This window comes from Numenius arquata, chromosome 2 (assembly GCF_964106895.1).
Source record: "Numenius arquata chromosome 2, bNumArq3.hap1.1, whole genome shotgun sequence".
In the NCBI taxonomy this organism is placed as follows: Eukaryota; Metazoa; Chordata; class Aves; order Charadriiformes; family Scolopacidae; genus Numenius; species Numenius arquata.
Genome location: NC_133577.1, coordinates 69,749,451 through 69,774,405, shown reverse-complemented (window position 1 = coordinate 69,774,405; position 24,955 = coordinate 69,749,451). Strand labels below are relative to the sequence as shown.

Below are 24,955 nucleotides of genomic sequence, written 5' to 3'. Positions count from 1 at the left end.
ACCATGCATATGAGCAAGATGATCAGGAAGATAACCTGTAGCCTGGGAAGATGCATGTCCACTGTGGCATGTGCGACCACCCAGGTGAGAAGATTTCTGCATGGTGAGTAGTGTATTCTGAAACAGTTCATGGGTGGAAAACCTTTTCTTCGTCTGAATGCAGCAGGGTCCTTGCTGGCAGTGTTCTGGGAGCAAAGCAAAGAGCAACAATAGTCTTGATAAATTATAGTCTTATATTGTGTTACTATGGTATCCTTGGTGCTTCCACTCTTTTAAAACGTATTCTTTGGGCATGGTTGCAGAGTTCAGTTCATTCACATAATGTTAATTTAAAGTAATGTTACTGGAGCCAGTGACAACACATCTCCAAAAATGGTGACAGAGGAACACTCGATGATGATGATGAAGATTATTATTCATATTAACAGTGGAGATAGTTAGCAAATATTTCACTTATATAAAAATACAGCTTTAGCCTTCATGAAGTTATTTGTGAATTCACCCCAAAGAACAGCTGAAGAGGGGGATAAATTTATTGTGATGGTGATAACTTACCTTTCATAAAACAGTAGTTACTGCAAATACCGAAACAAGTAATTAACTTTTCTGTGTTTATCCCCAGGTGCTTATGTCAGGATTCAGCCCTCCGTACAGGAAGCCCTGATGGCGGGGAGACCAGTTGTAGCCTTGGAAAGCACCATCATTACACATGGCATGGCCTATCCTCAGAATCTGAGGTCGTGAATTTTGATGTTCCTCATTCAAAAAAGTTGTAAGAACAAGGCATATAACTGGTGGATCAGTATCAGTATTCTTGGTAAAGTCAAAACCCTTCAAGAGCAAATGGAAGTGTCAGGTTGCTAGGCATGCAGAATATGAGCTCCAGTGTAAAACAGTGTATTAGGACTTTTAAGGACACATATGGGGAACCTATTTTTATCTCCTTATCCAACACCTTAAGTTTCTGGCTTCCCTTAAAATGTGGCAGCAGATAATGTCATCACTTGCTCTAAGAGAGAGCTGCCAGCCTTTTTGGCTGCATAGTTTGCACAGACATTGAAAACACCCTGCAGTTTCTTTTGGTGTATCTTTTGTAATGCAAAAAGGACTGGAACACAATAGTGAAATCTGTTCCTTAGCCCACTCAGAGCAGCTACTGTGAGAGCTGCTGGTCCCTCTCACTGCCCTCTGTGCCCCCTCTTTCTAGCCTTTATTTACTGATGTTAAGTAGATTTGAGTTACAGTGCCAGAAATCACTGCACTGTCCCCTCCATCCTTGCTTCCAGAAAGCACAGGAAGGCTTTGGTATTGATATTCCATCTTGCTTTTTACCTGGCCATTGTTTTGCCCGGCATTCTGTTTTAGAATGAAGCTCTAAAAATTTGGAGAGGGGATAGTTTCAGTAAAGATTGCCTAATGTACGTACACATAGCTCAAAAAGGGAGAAGAAGCTGCTCTTAAAAAGGATACTGTACAAATGATCAAGTATAAAACCTGCAAAGCTTAGAAAGAGCTAGTCTGCAGCCCCAGAGAATCCTCAGCCTGCAGCTTTTTGGCACTGTTTTTACTCTATATCTGACTGCCTATATTGTTAAAAGTATATCCCGGTCATTTGAACAGGGCTTGAATTACCTGGGGTTTCTGTGAAGGGCTATCATCTCAGAGAAATAACAGGTAATAGAAATGTCCTATTTTGAGAAGATCCCTATTTTCAGTAGTCTATTGTATAACCAGTTTTGCCTATAAAGTGGGGGTGCTGTCCTGAAAATGGGAGCTCTGCACTTCTGCACATTCAAATGCAAAGACTTCTGCCATTAGGAAGATATAGAAGAGGAAATGATTTAGCTGAAATCCCAAGAACTGTATAAAACTGGAAACTAGGAGTGATGGCCAGCAAACACAACAGTTTTCTTGTCTGACTGCTTGCCTCACTAATTTTGTGATTGTTGTCTTGTTTATCTTATTCTAGCATGGCCAGAGAGGTGGAAGAAATTGTAAGAACAAATGGAGCAGTGCCAGCCACTGTAGGTATTTTAAGGGGTCGAATCCACGTGGGACTCACAGATGAGGAACTTGAGTTCTTGGCAAGCAGTAAAAATGTAGTTAAAGTGTCTCGGAGAGATCTTCCTTTTGTCCTCAGCCAGGTATGGTATGCAGACCTTCTGTTGTGGTGTTTTCTATACAGCAATAGTAAAGTGCTCTCCAGCTTCAAGCCAGGTGGCTTTTAGACCTCTTGAAAATAACATGTAAAGTGGTATCTTATTGGTAAGCTCGAACGTGGTCCTAGTTAGAGTCAAAATACAACAGAGTAAGGGAATAGCAGCCATGAAATAGGGCTTCTGAAAAATCATTCCGGATTGGCTGGCAAGCCATAAACACTTGGCTAAGAATATTCTTATTGGCATGATAAGGCATCATCACGTTACATGTAAACTATGTGACACACAGGCCATCTTGAGCTTAAGGTGACACTAGCTGCCTGTGAAGCCTTCTGATTGGAAAGCCCTGGAGAAAAAAGGCCTTTGCTATCATCAGGGCAAGAGCAGCTTACATAGCAGGGATGATGATTCTTCTGCATTTTTGCCTAATAGAATATTTGTATCAGAATTTCACCCGTCAGCTGGTGACAGCAGGCTGTTGTGACATTGCTGTGTGTCAGACCACAACCATGGCTGCCCACACACAGTATTCTCCAGGCAACTCTGGGTGCTGACTGTAATTGGTTGTCCCCTGACAGGGCTTGTCCGGTGGCACTACCGTGTCCGGAACAATGATTGCCGCACACAAAGCAGGAATCCCCGTGTTTGTGACAGGTGGCATAGGAGGCGTCCATCGAGGAGGAGAGAACAGTAAGAAAATCAATACATTCCACTTTTCTCTACGTCGCTACTGTTTTATTTAATTCCATCTTTTTCCTTTTTCCCAGTCTGTCCCGCAATAACTATCATCTGTTCAGAAGAGTAAAGTTATCATTCTGCTTGACCATACTATGTTTCTTTTCTCCCTGGTGTCTCCTTTCCAGAAGCTTCAGAATATTCCTCTTGACCACTCGCCAGTTGTTAAGAGGGAGGGAGTTTCTCTTTATCCTTTGCTTTCACGGGGTTATATGGATATTGTTTGCTGGTGCAACAGGAGCTGACTGTACCTCTCCCACTTTGTAATGGCTGGATAACCTGATACTGGCTACTGAGCCCAGTGTTGTTATCAACTGTCTCTCAGCTGAGGAGAAGGAGAGTCTCACCACAAAAGTGACTTAAGCCCTGGTCTGTGTTAGAGGTGCGTGCTTCTCTCTGGAAAACAGCCCAGCCTTGGCAGTGTGGTTTGTGACCTTTAAGTACATTCTCTCTTCTTAGCCATATATATTCCTAGCATAGCATAAGTGCACTGCCCTGCTGGATGCCATCCCTTTCAGATGTGATGTAAATTCCAGAACAGGGAGTTTCCTGAGGTCAGCAAAGCTCCTGTGGCGCTTTTTTTTGCCAGTGATGTCAATGGCAAAATCAAAATCTATTAAATTATATTCCATCTCCTTGAATTTGTCCTTGCTTTATAACACCCTCTTCTTTCTTCAAATTTTTGTATGCTGTTTGTTGATGTGATCAGAGAGCTGAGAGATACACCTTTGCTCTATGCCACATGACTTCCTTTTGTTGATACCTCTTTCAACACCTAAAGGCATGATCTAAACCTGTAATATTTGTTTGTGGATGTAAGTGGTTACAAAAGCAGGCAGTGGCATCCCAGGCGGATATGGCTTTTTAAGAGGGCAAATCACATCAGCTTGGAGTACAACCCAATCACCCAGGCAACGGCTGCTTGTCCCTTGACAGCTCTGGATGTGAGTGCTGACTTGACAGAGCTAGGACGAACTCCGGTTGCTGTTGTATCTGCGGGAGTCAAGTCTATCCTTGATATTGGCAGGACACTGGAATATCTGGTAGGTAGCATGGGCACCTGAGCCTGAAAGCAGATTATGTTGTACTTTGTGTACAGAATGCCCAGTGGTGTTGGGGCAGGTATTAAGCCTCAGATCTTTAGAAATTACTTTTGAGAGGACATGAAGCCATATTTACAGTTTTCTAGCCCTGGGGCTATAAAAGCACTGGGCTGCTCCCTAACGTAAATCTATCCATGCCCAAGGGGCTGTTCCAGCAGCTGTTCCAACTAAGGCCAAAGGCAGAGCTAGCCATGCCCTCATTCTCTGGCCTTAGACTTGCCTTTTTGGGAAAATGATCCAGAACTGATGGAACAGGCAGGCTAGATCCATCAAACACTATTATAATAATACTACAACTATAAACTATTTATATTTTATTATTTATTAAAAGTATTTATTATTTATATTTATTAAAATATTTTATTATATAAAATAATAAATGCAGAATTAAAATGGGCATCAAGATGACTTTCAGTAGAGTCACTTTTTAAGGTTTGGTATGTTGGAAACCACCAGGGCCAGCACTCCAGGTGACAGCCAAAGTCAATAGTTCTCAATTGCAAACAGAACTCATTTAATATTCCTGTCAGCTCATCACATATCTTCAGATTCCAGGCTGTTACCTTGGAATCAGTATTGGGCTAATGACAGCTGCATTGCTTTTGATCAGCTCTGAGCACAAGCAAAGTATGTGCATGTCTCCTGTGTCTCAGTAAGCCAGATTCTGTCTAACCAGTTACCATGTCTGGCTTCTTGCTTTGAAAAATGTTGGTGATAGAACAGATTAGAACGGAATGTATAAAAATAACCAGACCCCTATGCTAAAAAAAGGCAGTTTCTAGCTGGGTAGAAGGAAAAAGTCCCATTCTTTTGGTGGGTCACCTTTCCCTCCACTGATTACCTGCTTATCTCACCTCCACTGCTGCAGGAGACGCAGGGAGTCTGCGTGGCTGCCTTTGGTGAGTCAAGGGAGTTCCCAGCCTTCTTCTCACACCAGAGCGGCTTCCAGGCACCATATCACGTCCAGGATGAAGAGGAAGCAGCTAAACTCATTGGTGTGTTTCGGAAGGGAAAGGCCCATGTAGGTCCCCTGGAAAAGACACAAAAATCAACTTGGATGAGGCACTTTTTTTTTTTTTTAACTTTGGAGAAGAGTTTGTCCTGAAAAAAACCCCATCCTACCTCCCCCAGTTCTGCTTCGGTGCTTTGAAAATAAAGAAGCAGGGAAATTCAGTCTTTACAGCAAGCCTTTTAGCTTGCTGCAGCCACCTTGGCATGCTCATACATGTTTTGTTCACACTGGTGAAGTGCAGGGAACACATAAGTTAATGTGCTGAGAAAAGCAGCTTCTGGGCCTTCAGAAGTGGAATCGCTTTTCTTTTAAAAAAATTAAAAATTCTTTCCCCTTTTATTGTACAGACGGATTCAAAATAAAGAGGCAGATGTAAATTGATTGGTAGCGGGAAAAGACCCTGTTCTTGAGTCAGCTAAGAACAGGAGCTCCAGCAATGTCGGTACCTTCATGCACGCCCACTCTCCTCCATACTTTTCCTTCAGCATTTAATTTATCCAAGGAGAAGCGCTAACAATCTGCCTGTCCTCTCCCAGCCAGCACTCTGGGGTTAGGCCTGAGCAGTGGGGTGCTGATAGCAGTGCCCTGTCCCAAGGAGCGAGCTGCCTCAGGCGAGGTCATCGAAGAGGCCATCCAGCAAGCTCTCAGCGAAGCCAGGTGAGAAGCAATTTAAGGTCTATCCTTTGCTCACCCAGTGAGCCCACAGGGTCAACCCATGAGCACAGCTTAACCTTGGACATGGGTGAGCCCACAACGTGCATTCAACTGTAGTTTTATCTAACCTGGAGCTTGTTTACAGGCCATTTTATGGTATGTTTTTATGGAGATAAAGTACCTGCTATTAGCAGTGCTTCCCTCTTGATGCTGTTTCAGCTCAGTCCTCATATGCAGGCATTTTCTTTACATTTGCAGGTCCAAAGGGATCACAGGCAAAGAACTGACCCCTTTTATGTTACAGAAGATCAATGAATTAACTGATGGGAGATCACTGGACTCCAGTATCCTTTTGCTGAATGGGGGAAAATAAAGTACTCCAGTGTACTTCGTATCTCTTCTGATAATCCTTGATGGAAAACACTGTCACCAGTCTAGCAAGGGGCAAACACTTCAGTATCTGCAAACAGATAAGAGCTTAGCGACTGCATCTTGCTTTTTCAGGAGCACACTTACTGTCCTCATCCTCTTTTGCATTAAAAATTGCAGGCCAGCACAGACAGCAGGTGGTCCAGAGCCCAAAGAGATCCCCCACATCCGATCCTTGAGCTTGACCGCTCTGTGGTGGAGTCTCAGGACACTGTTGTCTGTGGTGGGGTACCTACCACTGGAAGGTACCTGGGCTTCCTAGAGCACTGCATTGTACATCACACTGCCTTATCCAAGTCTTCATGCAGGTGCAGAGTAAGAGAAACTTGGAAGGAAAACACCCATGGATGAGCAGGAATCCTCTTGCACAGGCAAAAGAAAGGGAGATCTACTTGCTGGGATGTCAGTGTAGGATCTGGGAGAGCCAGGTTCACATCCAGGCTCTGCTGCCAACCCTCTAGGATACCTGACCTGATCAGTCAGGACAGATTGGTAAAGACATTTTTGGATATTAGAGCTGTATGCAGCCACAAAGTAGGGCTTTCAAAGCCTCTGATACTCTGCTCCCAGTGAAATTGCTAAAAAAATTGCTTATAGAGACTTGGCAAAAATCTCAGTTGGCATCTCTTTCTGGAAAAGCTGGCCAAGATCCTCCAAGGTTTTTAGACTCTTCGGCTCTAGTTTAAGCACTTCACCTTCTCTTTTCTCTGTGTAACTTTTGCTTCTGTTCCCTATCTGTCAAATGGGCATGACAAGTTTCCTCTCCATGGTCACTGGGGGAGGAAGGTGAAAAAATTTAAAAATTCAGGGTGTTCATGCAGTATTATAACACAGTATATGTGCCCCAAAAGAATTATGGTACAGAGGGATCAAATCTATCAAGTCTAACAGCATGTATTTTCTGCTTTCTCCCTCTATGCAGTTCCTACATAGGCTTCTGACAGGTCAGTTTTGCTGGTATTTTTTCTTTTCCTCAAAGATATGCCAAACAGACCTTGCTCTGATCCAGAACAATGCCAGAGTGGGCAGCTGCATTGCAGTGGCCCTGAACAAACTACAGAAAGCCAGAAGGAAGGGGAACCTGCCTCAGCGAGAAGACACAACCCCACCTCAGCCAGTGAGTCCCCTGCTGCCCTCCATATAATGCCTCTCTGCTGACAGCACAGGATAAATTTATATCTGTTCCCAGAAGTAAAAGGTGACTCAGCCAGAGACCACTCTTTCTGCTTCACGCTGGCAGACGTTCTCTCTTTGGTATTTTTTATTCTTCTCAGATAAATACTCTCTCCTTCTCCCCCTATCCACACTTACAGGGAATGAACACTGGCCGTGGCCTAACTCCATTAAGTCTTAGACCATCAAATCCATTAAAACTTTAATCACTTTTTCACCTTTTACTGTGCCCTTACGTACAACTTCAACTGTATTGATCTCAGTGCCAGGGAACTCGTGACTACAGGAGTAGTCCTGGAAGAGGGTGGAGGGAGATATTTTGAGCTGCTGAGCCATAAACATTTTATAAATATCTCTTTTTGCTGGCCTCCTGCTCATGATTGCCAAAATTACACAAGGTACAGCATATCCCAAATGAGATCCATTATAACCCTAATACTCTATTCACTATCTTGGATTTCGTCTGTGCCTCATAATTTACAGGAAATCTATTTTAGATAGCCTTTAGAGAGCTGAAAATTTTTAAAAAACCCATTTGCAATAGGATTTGTCAACATAAAAGAGGGCAGTGACTCCAGAGGCAATAACCCAGCATTTGATGGAATGAGAAAAAACAGCTGTATGTCCCCAAAGAGTCTGGAAACTTCCTGTTTGTGGAGCTGTACTGCTTTTTCTGGCTTTGTAGGACAATAAGACAGTGATCTGTAAAGTGTCACTGGTTACGGCGATTTCTCCCGGGAGCTTGCAAGAAATGACTGTATTTTTCTGCCCGCTTTTTCCCCATTTTCTTGGCTTTTTACACAGCAGTGCTTGAATGTTTCTGGGGTTTGGTATGTCAGAAATTGTCTCAAGAGAGATGACTTCAAGGGCACTGATGTGACCAGACCCATGCAACTTCTCCTATTACTCTATCACCACATAAAGAAACTGCCAGCACCCATATGTCTACACAGTAACATCCCACCTGCCATGCTTGGGCTGGCTATGAGCAGGCATAATTCAGAAAGCAACATACAGAAGAGATTTTGATTCTTTCTAATTGGGACTGTGCAGACCTGTGTCTAGCTATCCAAAATAAGCACAGGCCTTCACACTCTAAATTAGGTAGCTTCCAAGAGAGTGGGAAAAGTGACTAGAAAAAGCAAAGAAGACTTGGAAAAGTTTTCCTTAAGTCCTTCCAACCACTTTTTACCTCTTTCTTCCCTCTTAAAGGTGGTGATTGGAGGTATCAACGTTGACTTTATAGCCAAGGCGCAGAACCCTGTTATCCTGGTACTGTATCTATAGCAGTTTTCTTAGCACCACTGCCATTTCCAGCTAAATTTACAAGAGTGCCAAGCCAAAGGGTGGAGGGGAAGGTGGTATCCGTGCATGGTATCCACATGTCTGTATGCACACACAAGCACAAACTTCAGAGGTGTAATGCTGCATATTTGGTTGTTGTCTAGGTGGGCAATGAGGTGATACATACTGACCTACTCTGTTCCTGTGCTGAAAGTCACTGTCCCTACCACTCAAGACAGTGACAGAGCAATGTCTCATTCCTTACAATCTCCACATATGACTTGGGCCTCTATAGTCTATGTTAAGGTGCCTCGGGGTTATTCTCTGATGCCACAAGCCCAAAGAGCTCTTTTAGCAGAAGAGCTGCCCAGGGCACTCTCAAAGCACATATGCAAAGAGCTAGAAGCAATGGGGAAAGACCCTCACTGTGCTATGACAACATTTAATTCAAGAATAGATCCTATAGGAAGGAAATCCCCAGCTAAGAGCTGACCATCTCCCTCTCGATTTGGTTCGAGCAAGGAACAACCAAGAAGCAGAGGGAACAGACCTGGGACTTCCCCATGCAAATGACAGCCATTTGCATGGCCTATACAATTTTTATTGAGCTATATGAAGTACTACAGATTGAGCTGGTGAAACTTTCTTAAAAGTTGCTTGGTGTCTCAAATTTCCCTATGCTGATTGCCGAGTCAGATGGGGCAGTCTGTGAAGACCTGTCAGTGAGATAGGGAAAGAGGAGTGCTTGGGAAGCTGTCCTTAGGGAGGTTGGCTATTCAATGATACAGGGGCAGAGGTCAAACAGTATTATAATGGTTAAGGGTGACACATGCTGTGGCATCAGCTATGAAGGCTTGCAAAATCAAGAGTTCAAGTGCTTCAGCTGTGATCTGACTGGTAACATACATACCCCACACTCAGCTCTCAGGACAAGGAGCTAAGCAGTGTCCAGGGGTGGGCAACCATCCCTTGACATGTCAGAGATGAGCGCAGATCCCTGGACCACCCGTGGCATGGTGAGAGGTCAAGGGCAGCTACAGACCCTGCTGGGAACAACTGATGGGGGAAAAGGACAAAAGAGATTTTAAGGTTGCATGAAGAAGTGAGGCATTAGCCGCCCTTCTGTATAGCAGCAAGACCTAGAGCTGGGGTCCCATCATGCCAAGCTGCAGGGGGATTCGGGAACTGACAGCCAAAGCATCCCTGCTGACAGCTACTGGGGTTAGGCACAGAGGAAAAGGCACGCTCAAGAGCATTTCTTTGTTTTGGCTTTTAAAGACAGACTTTTTTCAAAGAGCTCAGCACCCAGCAGGTCCCACCATTATGCATGTTGGATTTGTTGCAGAGTACTGGGGTACCGCTCACACCTCATGCTGTCCCAGTTAGCAAGAAAGCAGCTGTATTCTGTCCTGGTTGTAATTCCCACATGGCTTTCAAAGCTATCCAGAAGCAAAGTGCTTTATAAGTAACTATCTGACCTGCAGCGAAGGATGCACAGTCCTGCTCAGAGAAAGGTGCTGGAAGACGCATTGTGGTTATAACGCTCTCAGGATATCCAGAAGTTGAGCAGAGTCTCATTTTTACATTAGGAATTCAAACCTCCTAAGGCAGGGAAGAAGGTCCCAGGGACACTCTCATTTCTGTGAAACATTGCCAGAAAGCAACAGCCCGGTCTTATTTCACATCACCTCAGCAAGCCCATTTTCATCTGAGTTCTTTCATCTCGACCAGCTCCACTTGAAGACAGTGTAGAAGAGATAGCCGGGTACTACTCAAGACTTAGATATTGGCTGAACTGGAAAGGTGCAGTGAGAGCCAGTCATTTCTTCTTCAAAAGCAGGCTGCTATTTTCTCTCTCACTTCAGCCACCTGCTACTTTTAAAGAGAGATTTAGCATCTTAATTTCTTTTAGGCCCTGTGGGGTTGTACAACAGCAGAGGGCACCCACAGCTGGGTCCCTGGGTGGGAGGCTGGTACATCTGCTGCTAGGGCAAGACTTGCCATAAAAAACCTGAAACTCTGCCTTTGGGACGTGCAGGGGACTAAAAGAGATCAGCATGCCAGAAAATGAAAGGAGTTCATGAGTATTTTCAACATTCCTGCAAGCATCAGTTTTGAAAAACACATACTGGAACTGCATAAAATCGAGTTTGTGCTCATTACTGATGGCAGTTAGCACCCTCTTTTAATATTGAAACAGGCCCCAATGTTCAAAGTCGTGTTGTTTGACTTGCCTAAACAAACATCCTTGCTTTTTATTTTGGAGTAAGTGTGGGGTTTCCTTGTTTTTTGTTTTTTCCTTGGCTGCCTCTATTATGGATAGTGAGTTTCAAATTAAAATAGCCAAGCTCAATGCTTTGGAAACCTGCAACACTCAACAGGAGACAGTTACAGATGAAAATATCCTCATTCCTAGCAGTGCCAGTGGCAATTACCAGGGACCACAAGCAAACGAAACAGAGGGGCATTTGGTTTAATGAGGAGTGACAAATAGTGGAAAGATGGACAGAGGTCATAGTTGTTTATATACAGGCAGTTATCTCAGGTGGTCTGATCAGTTCAGGGCTTGGAGAACTGCCAGACAGAAAAAGCAAAGGTGTCAAGAATTAGGACCAAGTCCTACAGGCTGCAGAACTGGGTAAAGTCAGGGCAAGCAAAACCAGCCTGGAGGTCAGAAGGGTAATAAAAGAGCATATTTAGATGGAGAGCAGCCTCTTACAGTCACAAGGCTAGATGCGCAAGAAAGTTTTGTGTGCAGAGGACAGAGCTTTCAGAGGGGGAAAGAAGAACGGTCCTTGGGGAGCTTCAGTGTGAGTTTTGAGAATGCCCAAGAACAGTGATGGGTTGGAGGCAGAATATTTCACACTATGAGATGGCAATGCATTTACTTATTTAGGATAGATAGTGGTGCTTACGAGCAACAAAATGTGTAGGTGCAGGGATATTCTGGTGCACCTGGGCTAACATGGGGCAAAGAGAATCTAGGCCAGGAGCTGCTGTGTATGGGCACGCACACGCTTCAGTGCTTGCCACCTGAATGCTCAACATATTCTTGAAAGCTCTGAATTATCCAGAGCTGGGAAGAGCATTATGACCATCAGTGGCAAGCTGTCTTTAGAAATGGAAAATGTGTTTCAGGATTTTATGAAACAAGAGCTTTAAAACCATTTGATAGTCAGATGAAGCCCAAATTGGTCTGTGCACTTACTGATTTAATTCTTCTGGCAGGAGAATTAGAAGGAAGAGGAGATGGGTGAGGGACAGCCTGCGTTCTGACAATTTGGCTGTTTGTGACAGACTGACAGATGGACAGAGGAGTAAAAGGCAGAGGCAAGAGAAAAGGGAAGTTGATAACCACATAGGTGGAGAAGAAGGGTATTTTTGATGGGGGAGATGTTTAGGAACAGAAGGGAGAGTGAAAAAACTTCAGTCATTGAAACAGATCCTTCTACAAGTAAAGTACAGAAGCAGCACAGGCAAAGGCAACAAATCTCATTTTACCTTCAAACAGGAAAAAAACCCCAACCAACCAACCACAATAAAAATGCCAGACTGCTTAAGTGGGGGGAGCTAAGTGGCCTGTAAGGCAGCTGCAGAACCCATCAGCTCTGGGTCAGCAGCTCTGGAGTCCCAGCACTGATGCCAGCAGGTCTTCAGAGGTCTGCGTGTATCGACTGAAATACTCTTTAGCATTGTTCTAAGAGATCTTAGCAAATAAGACCAAAATAGCAACGTGTGGGGAGACCAAACTGATCTCCCCTCCTAGGAACTGGGCCTTTGTCATCAAAGTTGAAGTGCGTAGATGGGCTGTGGAAGTTTGCATTTGCCTCAATCTGGCAGTTAGGTGGCTTCTGCTCCCTTTAATTGCTGACCTACGTTTCAGCAGCATCAACTTCACTTCACATGTTAACAGACATGTAGCATCTATGCCAAGCAGCTCTCCCAGTTTTGCCAATTAACAATTTATTGTTCCAGGGTGGTGGGCAAACGAACATTGGAAGAGTGAGACAAACCTTTGGCGGCGTTGGAAGAAACCTGGCAGGTGGCTAGTGCTTGGGTTTGCCTGTGGGTGCATGCCAGCTGTGATTTGTCCTTTGGTATTCCTTCAACAGCAGGAGCTCTTGAATGCTGTTATGATCTGGGACACGTAAGGCAAATACCAGTGGGCAGACTGCCTGGAAAAGGTAGGGGCCATTCCAAGAAATAAGAGGGGAGGAAGCTAGGGTCAGGAAAAGACAGGTCCACGAATATGAGTTAACTAGTATATAGCACAGTGACCCCAAACCAAAGTCAAATAAGCATCAGTGATCTCCAGTGACTGCTGAAGAGCCTGGCCCTTGAATTAATGCTGGGTTACAGTCACAATAGAAGTATGTCTTGAGCTAGAATTCGAAAGGAATAGGCTTATTCAAACATAATCATCCATGAGCTGCAGAAAAGAGGAACTGAGGTGCAAGAATTACTGTAGAAGAGAAAGAGCTACAGCTGACAACAAGAGAGGATCACGTTGTACCTGGTGCTTCACCACAAGCAGGAGCAGACACGTATTTGGGTATTTGAATTAGCAGAGGCAGATTACAAAAAGATTTTAGGATTATTCCAGCTTTTTGACCTTTCCCAAATCTTCCTAACACAAATCAGATCACAAATAGGGAAGCTTGAGGGGGGGAAAAATAATGCCACCCATGCCACCCCCTGAGGTACAATTTGTGGTGACTTGAAGGGAGAGGAGGAAGGATTTCCTGTGAATCCATTCAGATTCAGTGGTTCTAGTAAGACAGCGTGGTGGGAACAGCAGTGTGGGAAGGCCAGCAGCAGGAAAAGCTGTTCACAGAAGCAATGTGTGAAAGCCCACATACCTGTGATGGTAAAAGAGATGATGCCAGGGTTTCTTCCCCCTTCTTGTCTTTTTCTCCATTCCCAGATGTTCCAAAAAAATCCAGAGAATTCAGAGTGCTTGTGCAGCAGGCAGACATAGATCATACCACTCAAGCCCAGGAAATCATTTGCAGCAGCTGTGGCTGAGTTTCATCTCAAACGTCCTTCTAGACAAGGATTGGTGGGCATTAAGTTTTCCAGGAGAGGACTTTCCTACAGACACTCATCCTGCACAGGCTGTCACTGTGTTCACAGTACTCTGATGGATTTATTAATATCTTTGTTTCCATTTGCTTTTTAGACTGCTTAAGCCGTCTTGGACAGACTCCTCTCTTTTTATCAGCTGTGGGGAAGGATGAACATTCAGAGTCCGTCCTGCACTACTGTCACCACATGGTACGTTGCACAGTAGTGGCACCTCAGAAGCATCCAAGTGATGACATTACATAGAGGGAAGAGCCTTCTCAACCCTGGCAGACATAAGAGCTATCTTCCATCAGGCTGAGAGTAGGAATAATTCAATGCTCCTTTAGTTACAATTATAAGGCAAGGAGCCACCCCCTAAAACACAGGCTAGATGTATGTACCACTTGGAGTCTGAACCACGGGGTCTAAATTCAGCTCCAGGAAGTGGTGCTTGAAGGAGAAAGAGGGGTAAATCAGGAGGAACCATGGAAAATTCTAGGAAGGCCTAAGCACAGCCGTAAATATGCAAAGCCCGACCCTGAGGCTAGACTGCCAAAATCAGCCTGGTTTAGGTAAAGCATAAGACAGAGAAAATCTGGAACTGGGAGCCCAGGCTGGACACCTCCCAAGTTCAGAGCAGTAGTGTCCTCCCCATAGCCACATAAACCCTTAACTGTGCACCAGAGGAATACCTGACTTCAGCAGCAGCTTGTCCCCTGAGGTCAGGGAGCCAGGAGCAGCAGGAGCTCACCAGGGACAGCATGGCAGAGCCTCACCACCCCAGCAAGGAACAGAAAAAGCCAGAAGGACAACCCTAACCTGGGGCATCAGGCACCTCCATGGTGAAGAGGCTGAGGGCAAGCCAGGGGTGTGAATGGAGACCCCAGGTGGGGCTGATCAGGGCCATTAAGGCCTATTAGTGCCCTCAGAGCCCTGGTATCCAAACAGAGCACATAGGGCCTTAGTTCTAGCTACCTGAGCAACTCAGTAAATGAAGCAATAAGAACATGAACTCTTTTTTGGTTTATAAAGGCTTCATAGCAGCAGGTCTATAATCTTTCCTCTATCCAGCACAGCACAGTTTGTGCCATCAAAGTGAGCAGTCTCCCAAAGGAAGATGGACTAGCTGGCCAGCTGTCAAGCAATCCTTGGCTGTAACAAAACATATTGCTACAAGTGTTGGAGAGGACCTTTTCCTTAAAACCTCCAACTTCCTTATGAACTACTGGTGGGGACACATTTCTCTGTCCACGTGTAAATTCCAAGAAATGCCCTGAATTCTCTAAGCAGATCATTCACAAAGACCCACAGAGGAAGGACACCTCATAGCTCTGTCTGCAACACTGCTCATTTTTACACATGTAAAAATGGCTCCAAGGCTACCCTCAAAATCAGGCTGTGTGGTCAGTGAGGTGGCTAACATAACTGCTAGCTGGAGCTTGCCACCAAGACATGCCCAGCATGTTGGCAGGCCATCAAAATGTCACGCAAGCTATGGGAATGGATGGCAGGAGCAGGCAGGGCTGCAGACCACTGTTCCATTACAACAGAGACACAAGCTGTGGAACTGCATGGCATAGAGCTGTCACTCTCATTTACTAAATGATTTCTTTAACCTGTGACATTTGTTGCAAATATTAAAAAATAACCATCTGCCAGCACTGTCTAGACCGAGATATCTTTGAAATGTTGCTTATCTCAAGGGAGAAGGGAGGTTGAAGGGAGAACAGCAAGCTGGGCTTCTGATGAAATGGGCACAGAGAAAGAATGAGCCGAGTGTGGCAGGGAAGAGAAACATGCTCCATTTTTAACTGTCCTCCCTGTTTTAGGACATGAGCGCCGTCCTTCAGCTGGAGGGGAAAAGCACAGCCACTTACTGTGCTGTGATCACTAGCGCTGGGGAGCTGAGCATTGGCTTGGGAGATATGGACATCCACCACCAGATAACAGAGCAATACGTAAGCATACCAGCTAATTTGTAAGCTTTTCCTTAAGGACCGTGGATGTGTGTCGGAAGGCAACTTGGTGAAGCTGTACCAGGAGGGAGGGAGTGTGCAGAGGGAATATGGGAAATCCTAAAGTTAACCCCCTTGCACTGGCGACTGAGATAGCAGCGTGGTAAGTTACCAGAGCCTTCTGTTGCTGCTGACCCAGATGGAGCTTCTATCTGTTTCTGCTCCATACGGTATCACCACTACTGTCATCCTGTGACATGCAAGTCAGAATCCTCTTCATTAACTAGTCCCAGCTAACCTATAATTTTTGGCACCTTAAAGCCAGCAATAAATCCAGTTCACCTGTGGAAATGGTGTTTCCCCCTTTAGGGGAAAAAAAAAAAAAGGTGGATAGAACACTGGTTAAAGCAAATTTTCCTGTTCCATCCCCTCCCCACCATCTCTGTTGTTTCTACACGCTGAGCTCTGTCAACAGACACTGCTGCTCAGCAAACCTTCAAAACCTTCAGGGCTAATGGAAGCAGTGATTAAGGACTGCACCCTCCTTCCCTACTCTGTTCTTTTGTTGACAGAACAAAAGCCTGTGCTTCATGACTGACAGCATCATGGAAGTTAAGTGCAATTTACTTACCAGTGGCATCCCCATGAGGTGGAGAATTCCTAGGGAAAAATATGGTCATTGCTCCCACTTCCATCCCCACCCTGCCTCTCCCAAGCCTTGGCACAGAAAACCATTACATGACAGATTCATTCTCTTGAGCTTTACAAAACAGTTGTGGCCAGTGGAAACTCTGAACCAATCTTCTGCTGCAAAGTGTGTTCTGGCAGCCCTTCCTTCCACCAGGATTAACAGAGATGTGGGAAGGATGCTGCACAAGAGCCTGTAGTACTGGCCTGGTGGTCAGGTAGTAGTGGAGCAGCCTCAGGGAGCCAAAGGAGGGAATGGTGCCTCCCCACTCTACTGCTCCACCGTCCCCCATCCCTACACAATCCAGTAGGACCCAGGAGTAAAATGCTGTGATGAACAACCTGTCTCAGGAGGCATTGTGCACAGGGGACATCTAAACGACATGTGCAGTGCAGTCAAGCCAGGCATAGCACAGGGAATCCTACAGTGACATTAAATAGCAGCATCCCCTTTCCCTGTAGGTCTCTAACTAACCCACAGGTACCAAAGTAGTCTAGTGAGGACCAGCAGCTACCTTTCTCTGCTGGAGGGGCTCTGCTGTTTGAGTCCAGCTTTTGGTGGCAGGGAGCAGGGGAAGGAGAAGAAGGGAAGATGAGACAAATGGAAAAATCCATTTTCCTTAGGGAATCACTCTTTAAGATTCATGCCTGCACCTAAGGGCTGTAATATGAGTGAAAATCCTACATCCTGAGTCTGAATAGCAATAATTTTGTCCCTCTGCAGTGATTCAGGCTGTCTTTACTCTTTGTCCTGGATTTTCATTAGGTGTCCCAGTTCAAGGAGAACCTGTGCCAGGCGCCTCTAGTTTGCATTGATGGAAATGTGCCTCTTTCCACTATTCAGTACGTCTGCCAACTAGCTAAAGAGCATCAGCTGGCAGGTAAGGAGAACTCACCCAGCCTTGGCCCTGTAGCTCCTAACCGAGTGTGTGCCAAGACACTCCGCACACCCCGAGCAATCTCCACTGCTGGTTGCTGGAGATACCCAGTTATTGTCTTACATACTGCGTTATTCAGCACTCCTTTCTGTACTCTGCTACTCTGTATTTCAAACAGATGAAACATTTCTGCTTTCTCTGAGTTTTTCCTCATTCTGCAGCTAAATCATTTCCTGTAATGTAGGTGCTATAGCCCTTGGGCATTGCCAGAAAGCCAGGGAAAGCTGCTCTCTTTGCCTTTAATCTCAAGGCAAGCACAAATGTGTGTGCTTCTACCAGTTTGAGGAGCAATATAGTTTGCTTCTCAGAATAAGCGCTAAAACATCTTTTGAGAGGATTTCTCTCCCACTTCCCATAAGACACAGAACCCCCTCCCTTGGTATGCAGGGAACCCTTCACAAGGCTTCCTAAACCTTCGGAGTTATGCCTTCATTTTTAAAAGCAAATCCTGAAGAAAGATGTTTTTAAAACCTGGTAGAGGCTCCTAAACCACATCCTAAGAGGAGTGAAAAACCTGCAGCCTGATTACATCACTCCAGAGCCAGAAGCAACGGCGTCATTGCTGAACACCGGAAAGGAAACATTAGCAGACCTTGTCCCAAATATGGGGAAAACAGTATTTCAGTATCTAATAGATTACACATATAACCCCAGTTGTGCAGATCACACTAAGCCTTCTACACTGCATCCTGCTCTGGCATAGAAATGAACCACTAATTAATTAATTAACGAATTGCAATGTTGTTTTGAAGTGTGCTATGAGCCAACAGATGAGAACAAGGCCTCTAAGCCATTCCTCTCGGACAGCTGGAAAGCGCTTACGTACATTTCCCCTAACCTGCAAGAGCTAAGAGCAATAAATCGGACCCTTGGGAACCCTCTGCCAGCAGGTATTGAATGCTCAGAAGGATCAGTCACACTTTTAGATAACCTAGAACCTGGAGAAGAGCATTTTCCTCACTGCCCCCCATTTCAAGCAAATTGGGTTATAACACAGTGGGGATTCATAAGCACTCTTAGTGTCTTCCGCCATACAGCCATCTCTGCATGGGTTGTATGGCCCAGGCTGGACTGATTATCCATCACAGTAGGCCTAGGATGGCTCCTTGTCCAAAACCAGAGATCCCATTTGCCTCACTTCATCAGTTAAACGGGAACAATGTTTGGTTTGTAAACATGTCTCTGAAGCATGACGCTCTGAGGGTACCTGTCCCAACAGTACCACTCTTTGCAGAAGTTAAAATAGCCCACCACATGCAGGTGGAAATCCAACAGCTTTAAGACAAGGAAGTTATGCCTCAGAACAGTTTTTTAATCTCTATGGACATATGTTTAGTCCCATGAGGGGTGGTTTCCTCAGTGTAGGATAGAGGTATGGTGTGGCAGTCTAACATTGGAGAATTCCCGGTTTCCCGTGATTTCAAGAAAAAAAATGTATATCAACCACATTTCAGAAATGTTCATAAATAGTAGTAGTGGTGCTCATAAATAGGCTTCCAGCCCATAAAAAGGCTGGTTGAGGACCTTTACAGCTATACCATATTTTTTCCTCCCTGCTCTCTGAAGAGCTCCCATCCAGATTGGAGGATGTTGTCCAGACTGCAGTGGCCTTGGCCCGCCCTTTGCTGGCCCACCTGCACTGTGTGGTGGTGACCCTTGGAGCTCATGGCATCCTCCTGTGTGGCAAGAGCCTGCGAGGAAGCATCTCGCTTCATCCAGGAGCCCATGAACAGGTAAGGACATACAAACTCTGAACTCTCAGAGGCTTTTTTCTGGGACCATATAGCACCATTGCTATTTCTGGTGGCATGGCAGCCGTCCTGGGAAGCATGGCATCACTACTGGCAAATGTACGTGTTTTGGGGGTGGAATACACAGCTCTGAAAGAAAATCAAGTTCTCTGTCTGTATACTGCTGGCTCCTAGCAGCAGTGTTTATAGTCAGCTAGTTTTAAATGTGCGTTCTGTGAATATTCATGAGAGCAAGCTTCATTTTCAGGAAGCTTCATTTAAATCGCTGATCTCTTTTGAAGTGTGAAAAAAAGATTATTGCCTTTTCTTTTTTTTTTCTTTTTCTTCTTTTGGCATCCGTGCAAGTCTGGATGGCATCAGCCACACCAGGCCTTATGAGCTTGGGCAATTCCCACTAACTTCCCTTCTCTCCCCCCACAGACTGCTGCTGCCAGCCTCTGCGCCACCCACTACCCCGCCATCCACATCAGCAGGGAGGAGATAGTCAATGTCTCGGGAGCCGGCGACAGGTATATTGCTCACTACTTTGTCTTCTCCAGCTAAATGTGGAAGGGCCATAATAGGATTGCTTTGAAATTCTACCACAAAGGCAAACAACATTCTGCTGCTTGAGGAACAGACACTAAAGACACAAGAACAGGACAGGTTACTGTGATTTCTTGCAAAGCTTGCTAAAAATGTTCCCCTGAGCATCCTGGAAGCCAGTCTTGCCATGACTAGTTTTGCTTTTCTTTAAGATCCAAGCCTTTCATGGCAATCTAGTCTGAATTAGACCAGGCTGAGCTGCTAAAAGCAAAGTAAACCACCTTACATCAAAGCTGTCTTGCTAACTAACTACTTTACTTCCACACTTCTCCAATGGAAGTGGGACTGCCACTCAGTAGTTAAAATTGCCTTATGAAAGCGTTTCATCAGGTTCTGCATTTGCCTGTGGCAATATCTCATGCTTCAGAAGCGTCTGCTGTATAATTCGCCTAGCTGTGTATGCAATGCTGTACACAGGAGTAGGAAATGACAGGTATTATTCCTAGCCCCGCTGATCAATTCTCAGTCTGTCAGAGTAATATTTTATTATCCCCTTCGTTAACATGTCAAACTATATGTAGTAGTAATGTGGGTTTTTTTCTCCTTGCTTTGTACACTACAATAATTGATTCCATCCTTTCATTGCCTTGGGCTAGACCAAAAGGCTGTATGTGACAGGTATTTCCTTTTATTTTTCTACTCTTACCTGCCAATAACTCAACATAGCAACACTTCTTTTTTCTTTTATGAGTGGGCAGAATGAAAAGCCTTTTTTTTCTTAAACTTACAGCATCCTTAATATTTGAGTTAGGATCAATCAATAACTTCTTGCCAAGCTAGTTAACCCACATAACACCAGGACACGCTCCTTGTGTCCCAAATCACCTCTGAGATGAGTTGACTGCAACTGCAAGCTGGTCTTCTCCAAAGAAGACCAAGGTGTTCGGAGCAGTAAGTGTAACAGCAGAGGAATGGGGGCTGGGAGGAACCTTGTGGGGTCAGCATGTCCTAAGGAAAGCTCAGCTTTGTTCACTACTTCTTGCTGATGTGTCCAACCTCTGCTAGCCCCTCCAGGGACACAGCCTCCACTCTGCACCATCTGCTCGGTACCCAACTACTCCTTACCGCAGGACAATTTTTTCTAGGGGCTAATGTAAAAATCTTCTTTAGAGTTTCTTTTCTCATTTTAAAAGCTTAATTTAAGGGAAGAACAAAGGTGAGAGAAAGTGTGCCACTGCCAAACACCTCCACCGAGTTACACAGGAGTACTTGAAGTTTGTTTTTCCTTCCAAAGTTACTTGAAAGCTAAGGGCCCGTTACTGCTCCCATCCCTGAAGTAGTACTGGTCTGGAAATCCCATTTCACACAGTCTTCCATGTCCATGTGGGAAATTTCATAGTCCTTTTGTTCATCCAGGGTTTTTCTTCCTGGTAACCTCAGCTGCTCCACTGAGGTGCAGAAATCCCTGTTCTGCAGAGTGCCAAAAAACGCTGGAAATGCCGGGACACTACATGGATGTACATGCCATCTTCACAGCATATAAACTGGTAAAGTCACCCAAGCCCAGCCTGCTGTCACTTTCAAGGGACTATGCAGCAGGGTATAACACATTCACAGCTCAGCCCCTGTGAACCCTCACACTTTTGAAGCACTGGTCAGGAAACGCTGTGCACCCAGAAAAAGTGATCCAGGGCACCTCACGCCTCTCTTTGACCCCGCGGCTCTCCTACAACTGCAGAGATGCTGCCCAAGGAGCCATGCGTGTGTGCAGAGAGCAGCGGCTGTTTGCTCCTTGCACCTGGCTGCCATGACAACACAACATCATGTGCCCACACACAGCATTGCTAGGGGATGCTCCCCTAAATATTTACTCTGAACCCCTGGAGCTGCTGAGAGATTGAATGGGTTTTGGAAACCATAATCTTCTGTGCCTTTGTTATGGATAAAAAGAGGTTGAGGTAATTAGCCAGAGCACAAAAAAAGTGGTCTTTTTCCCTTCCCCATAGATTTGCTCATTAATCCTCCTTGCCGTCACATTTTCCTGTCCTTGTTTCTTCCTCTTAGATGTCATTATTTTCTCCCTTCTCTTTCACTTCTCTTTTGTCCTTTCTTAGTTTCCGAGCATCATTACTGTATTTATCTATGAATAAACAGTAGTTGTTCCCAGTCAATCACAAACACCACCCTCCACATATCCATGCCTCAACAGAGCCTTCCCCTGCAAGCCAGGCAGATGGCAAAGTCATCCCCTTCTCCTGATGGTCTCCTCAGTGCCTGTGAGTGACCACTGCTGTTCCAAGTACTCATATTTTTACTGGGCAATTCCAAATGGAAAACCACAGCTAAAGTTTACAAAAATCTGACTCTACAATCTCATTCCAGCTTTGGATTTCTTTTTCCAGCTGTGTGTGTTGCCCCACTCACATGTATATGGAGACTTTACCTCTCTTCCCATCTGCCTCTTTGGTGACAGGAGGGAATGTAGCAAGGCACCAACAAGGAGCACAGAAGTGACAAAATAATTAGATATTCTTCCCTTCTGAGATTCCTTTCTTTAATCCCGCCTCACCTGGAAAACTGGGGAGAAAAGAAAATGTGGTGGAATGGGAATGTACCCCAACTTCTCAGATGAGAAGCAAATAAAATGCAAACAATAGCACTATTTGTTACTCCAGATTTAAAAATAAATATTAAAAAAGCAAAAACTTTTCATTATAACCTCACCTCTTCTGTGTGACATACCCTGCTTCTGTAAGTGTTGGTTTGGGTCCAAATGACTGCTCTTACAAACGAATGGCCATCTTACCCAGGTCAAAGCTGTTCCCCAGTGTTCAAAAATGCTTTTCTTTCTCTCCACAGCTTAATGGCGGGAATCCTTGCAGGGATGCTCGCTAAATATGACACAGATACCTGTGTCCGGATGGGTCTTCTTGCTGCAAGCTTGTCTCTCCGTTCCTTCGAGCCCATTTCCCCAGAAATTAGCACTTCCAGCGTCAGCCAGGAGCAAGTCAAGAGCAGGAGCTGGCCAGAGGTAAAGGTATGGAAGATGGACTAGAGCACCATGGCTTTCTTAGCCATCACCTCCTTGCACTCCCAGCATTGCTATTTCCAGGAACTGGGCTGTGTTTTGAGCTTTGAGCTCAAAAGTTGGCTGCTGACCAGAGGACTTAGACTTTCTTTGCACGCTACCTTTTGGGAGCTGAATTGTTGATGGAGTGCATTTGGTGACAACTTGTATTGCAGTGTTCACACTCATGTTTGTCTGCTGTTGTTTCCTCTCCCTTTTTTTTTTTTAAATCAGTTACAGCAACCACAGCTTGGTTCTTCTGTCTACTGCCTGTTGACAGTTTATCTCACCTTCTCCTCTAAGGAGAACACTTATCTGTTTTGGTCTTGAGTAAACCCTCAGAGAAGGAGCCCCCAACCCAGGGAACTTCTTTGTAAAGAAAAACTGGTTTCTGGTCTTTCGGACCTTCTGCTTCCCTGAACCTCCAGTCCTTACTAGATTCTGTTGGAGCAGGTCCAGAGGAAGGCCACAAAAGCAATCAGAGGGCTGGAGCACCTCTCCTCTGAGGACAGGCTGGGAGAGTTGGGGTTATTCAGCCTGGAGAAGAGAAGGCTTCAGGGAGACCTTACTGCAGCGTTTCAGTACTTAAATGGGGCTTGTAAGAAAGATGGGGACAAACTCTTTGGCAGGGCCCATTACAATAGGACAAGGGGTAATGGTTTTAAATTAAAAGAGAGTAGATTTAGCTTGGACATAAGGAAGAATTTTTTTTACAATGGTGAAACAGTTCATAAAAAACCACATTTTCTTATAGTGGTGAAACACTGGAACAGGTTGCCCAGAGAGGTGGTAGGTGCCCCATCCCCAGAAACATTCAAGGTCAGGTTGGATGGGGCTTTGAGCAACCTGATGTAGTTGAAGAGGTCCCTGCTTATTGCAGGGGGGTTGGACTAGATGACTTTTAAAGGTCTCTTCCAGCCCAAACTATTCTATGATTTTCTCCTGAGGGGATTTTCCCTTCCTCCACCTTGTATCACTGCTGTCCATTATCATGGTACCTCCTCTGTTGCTGTCTCCCAGATCTTCGGGACCATGTCTCTTCAGCTGGACCCAGCAGCAACATCCTCTCTTGCTGCTCACTCCTGGTTTTATCCAAGAGGTCCCATGGACTACAAGTTGCAGCAAGGTGCATCTGGCAAGCACATAACACTGTAGGACAACCTCATCAGTCTTCCCAAGCCAGACCGCAAACGCTGCACTTTCTTGCCTGAAGTCCAATGCCCCTGGAGAAAGCAGGCAAGACTAACCAAAGAGGGGTAACCAGGGGCCAAGCTGGTGGCCTTTAAAAGATGACTGCCCCTTGCCCTGCACACTTTTATCTGAACTTGGGCCTTCATTCCTCCTCAGCCCAGAGTGTCAAGACCAAACACCCCACTCACCCACGTACACACCTCAGAGGGTTGGAGCAAGACCCCCACTCCATGCCTCCATTTCTGACCACTTGGCAAACCACTGGGTACTTGACACAGAAAACTTCCCATTCGTGGCTGGCTTGAGAGGAGCGCTGGCAGACATGCAATTCTAACAGAACACTGCATGCTGGGACCAAAATATTCTGTCACACCTTTTCTTCCCTCCAGAACAAGAAATCTCCTGGTACCATCACAGAAGCTCAGGATAATGATGGTTTCTGGGGAGGAGGGGAAGCACAGTCCTTGCTTACAGGTGGACATGCAAGCTTTCAGCTCAAATGACTCTAAAAGCAGGAACAGAGCAGAGCTTCCTTGACCCTGTTCAGGCTAGAGCTGCACAGTTATTCCTCTGCCTTTAACCCCTCCAGCATCTTTATTAGCAAGGACATCTACACTTACATCAATTTTATATAAGCTAAGTCTAGTCCACAGCCTTTTGGCAATTAGCTAAGGTAGCCAGCTTGGCTTGGGAAATCAGCTTCTCACTCTTCTGTTGTGTAACTTACCTCCCAGAGAGAGCTCCTCTAGATGTCTTCCGGCCCCAGAGCGACTAAACTCAAGGGTGGGAAGACACCAGCTGGGTCTCTGTTTCTTCAGTCTTACGCAGGACCATCGGTGGCTGGAAGGGGAGTAACAGGGGATGGCAGTGGGCCAGTGGACTGTGTAGGTCTCATGGGGGGCTGCTTACTGGCTCAAGCCTGCTGAGCCATTCCCACATCAGAGGTAAGAAGGATGGTGATCATATGAACTCATCTCTGGTCCACAGGGGAACGCCCACCATGCAATTGCAAATGGCAGAGTGATGTCTGGGGGAGGGCAGGATGGGATGGGAGCTCCTACATAGGCTTCAGGTGCAGCATCTGCAAAACAGCCTCCCTCTCCCTTACAGCTGCTGCCACTGATTGCAATGTCCAGCTTCATCATTACAACAGCTGTGCATGAAAATACCTGTGTTTTGGTAGCACACCTTTACTGTCTGTACAGAAAATAATAGCAGCAGGTGTGTA

The 24,955-nt window shown here is 45.4% G+C and overlaps 1 protein-coding gene across 1 annotated transcript; it reads left to right on the top strand.

The window, feature by feature from the left end:
• Positions 1 to 24,955, top strand: LOC141479615 (uncharacterized). Its single transcript, XM_074168874.1, has 18 exons — positions 1 to 103; positions 623 to 737; positions 1,970 to 2,144; positions 2,738 to 2,849; positions 3,831 to 3,937; positions 4,866 to 4,992; positions 5,546 to 5,666; positions 5,922 to 6,007; positions 7,085 to 7,209; positions 8,478 to 8,537; positions 12,525 to 12,591; positions 13,729 to 13,823; positions 15,443 to 15,571; positions 17,022 to 17,136; positions 17,946 to 18,083; positions 18,760 to 18,926; positions 19,365 to 19,453; positions 22,329 to 24,955. Exons 1-18 carry the CDS (start codon positions 4 to 6, stop codon positions 22,522 to 22,524), a joined length of 2,124 nt encoding a protein of 707 aa, XP_074024975.1. The 5' UTR covers positions 1 to 3; the 3' UTR covers positions 22,525 to 24,955.

Coding starts and splice junctions, on each gene's coding strand:
- LOC141479615 (XM_074168874.1), top strand. CDS start 4: ATGCATATGAGCAAGATGATCAGGAAGATAACCTGTAGCCTGGGAAGA. Junction 104..622: donor GGTGAGAAGATTTCTGCATG/GTGAGTAGTGTA, acceptor GTTTATCCCCAG/GTGCTTATGTCAGGATTCAG. Junction 18,084..18,759: donor TGGGAACCCTCTGCCAGCAG/GTATTGAATGCT, acceptor TGCTCTCTGAAG/AGCTCCCATCCAGATTGGAG.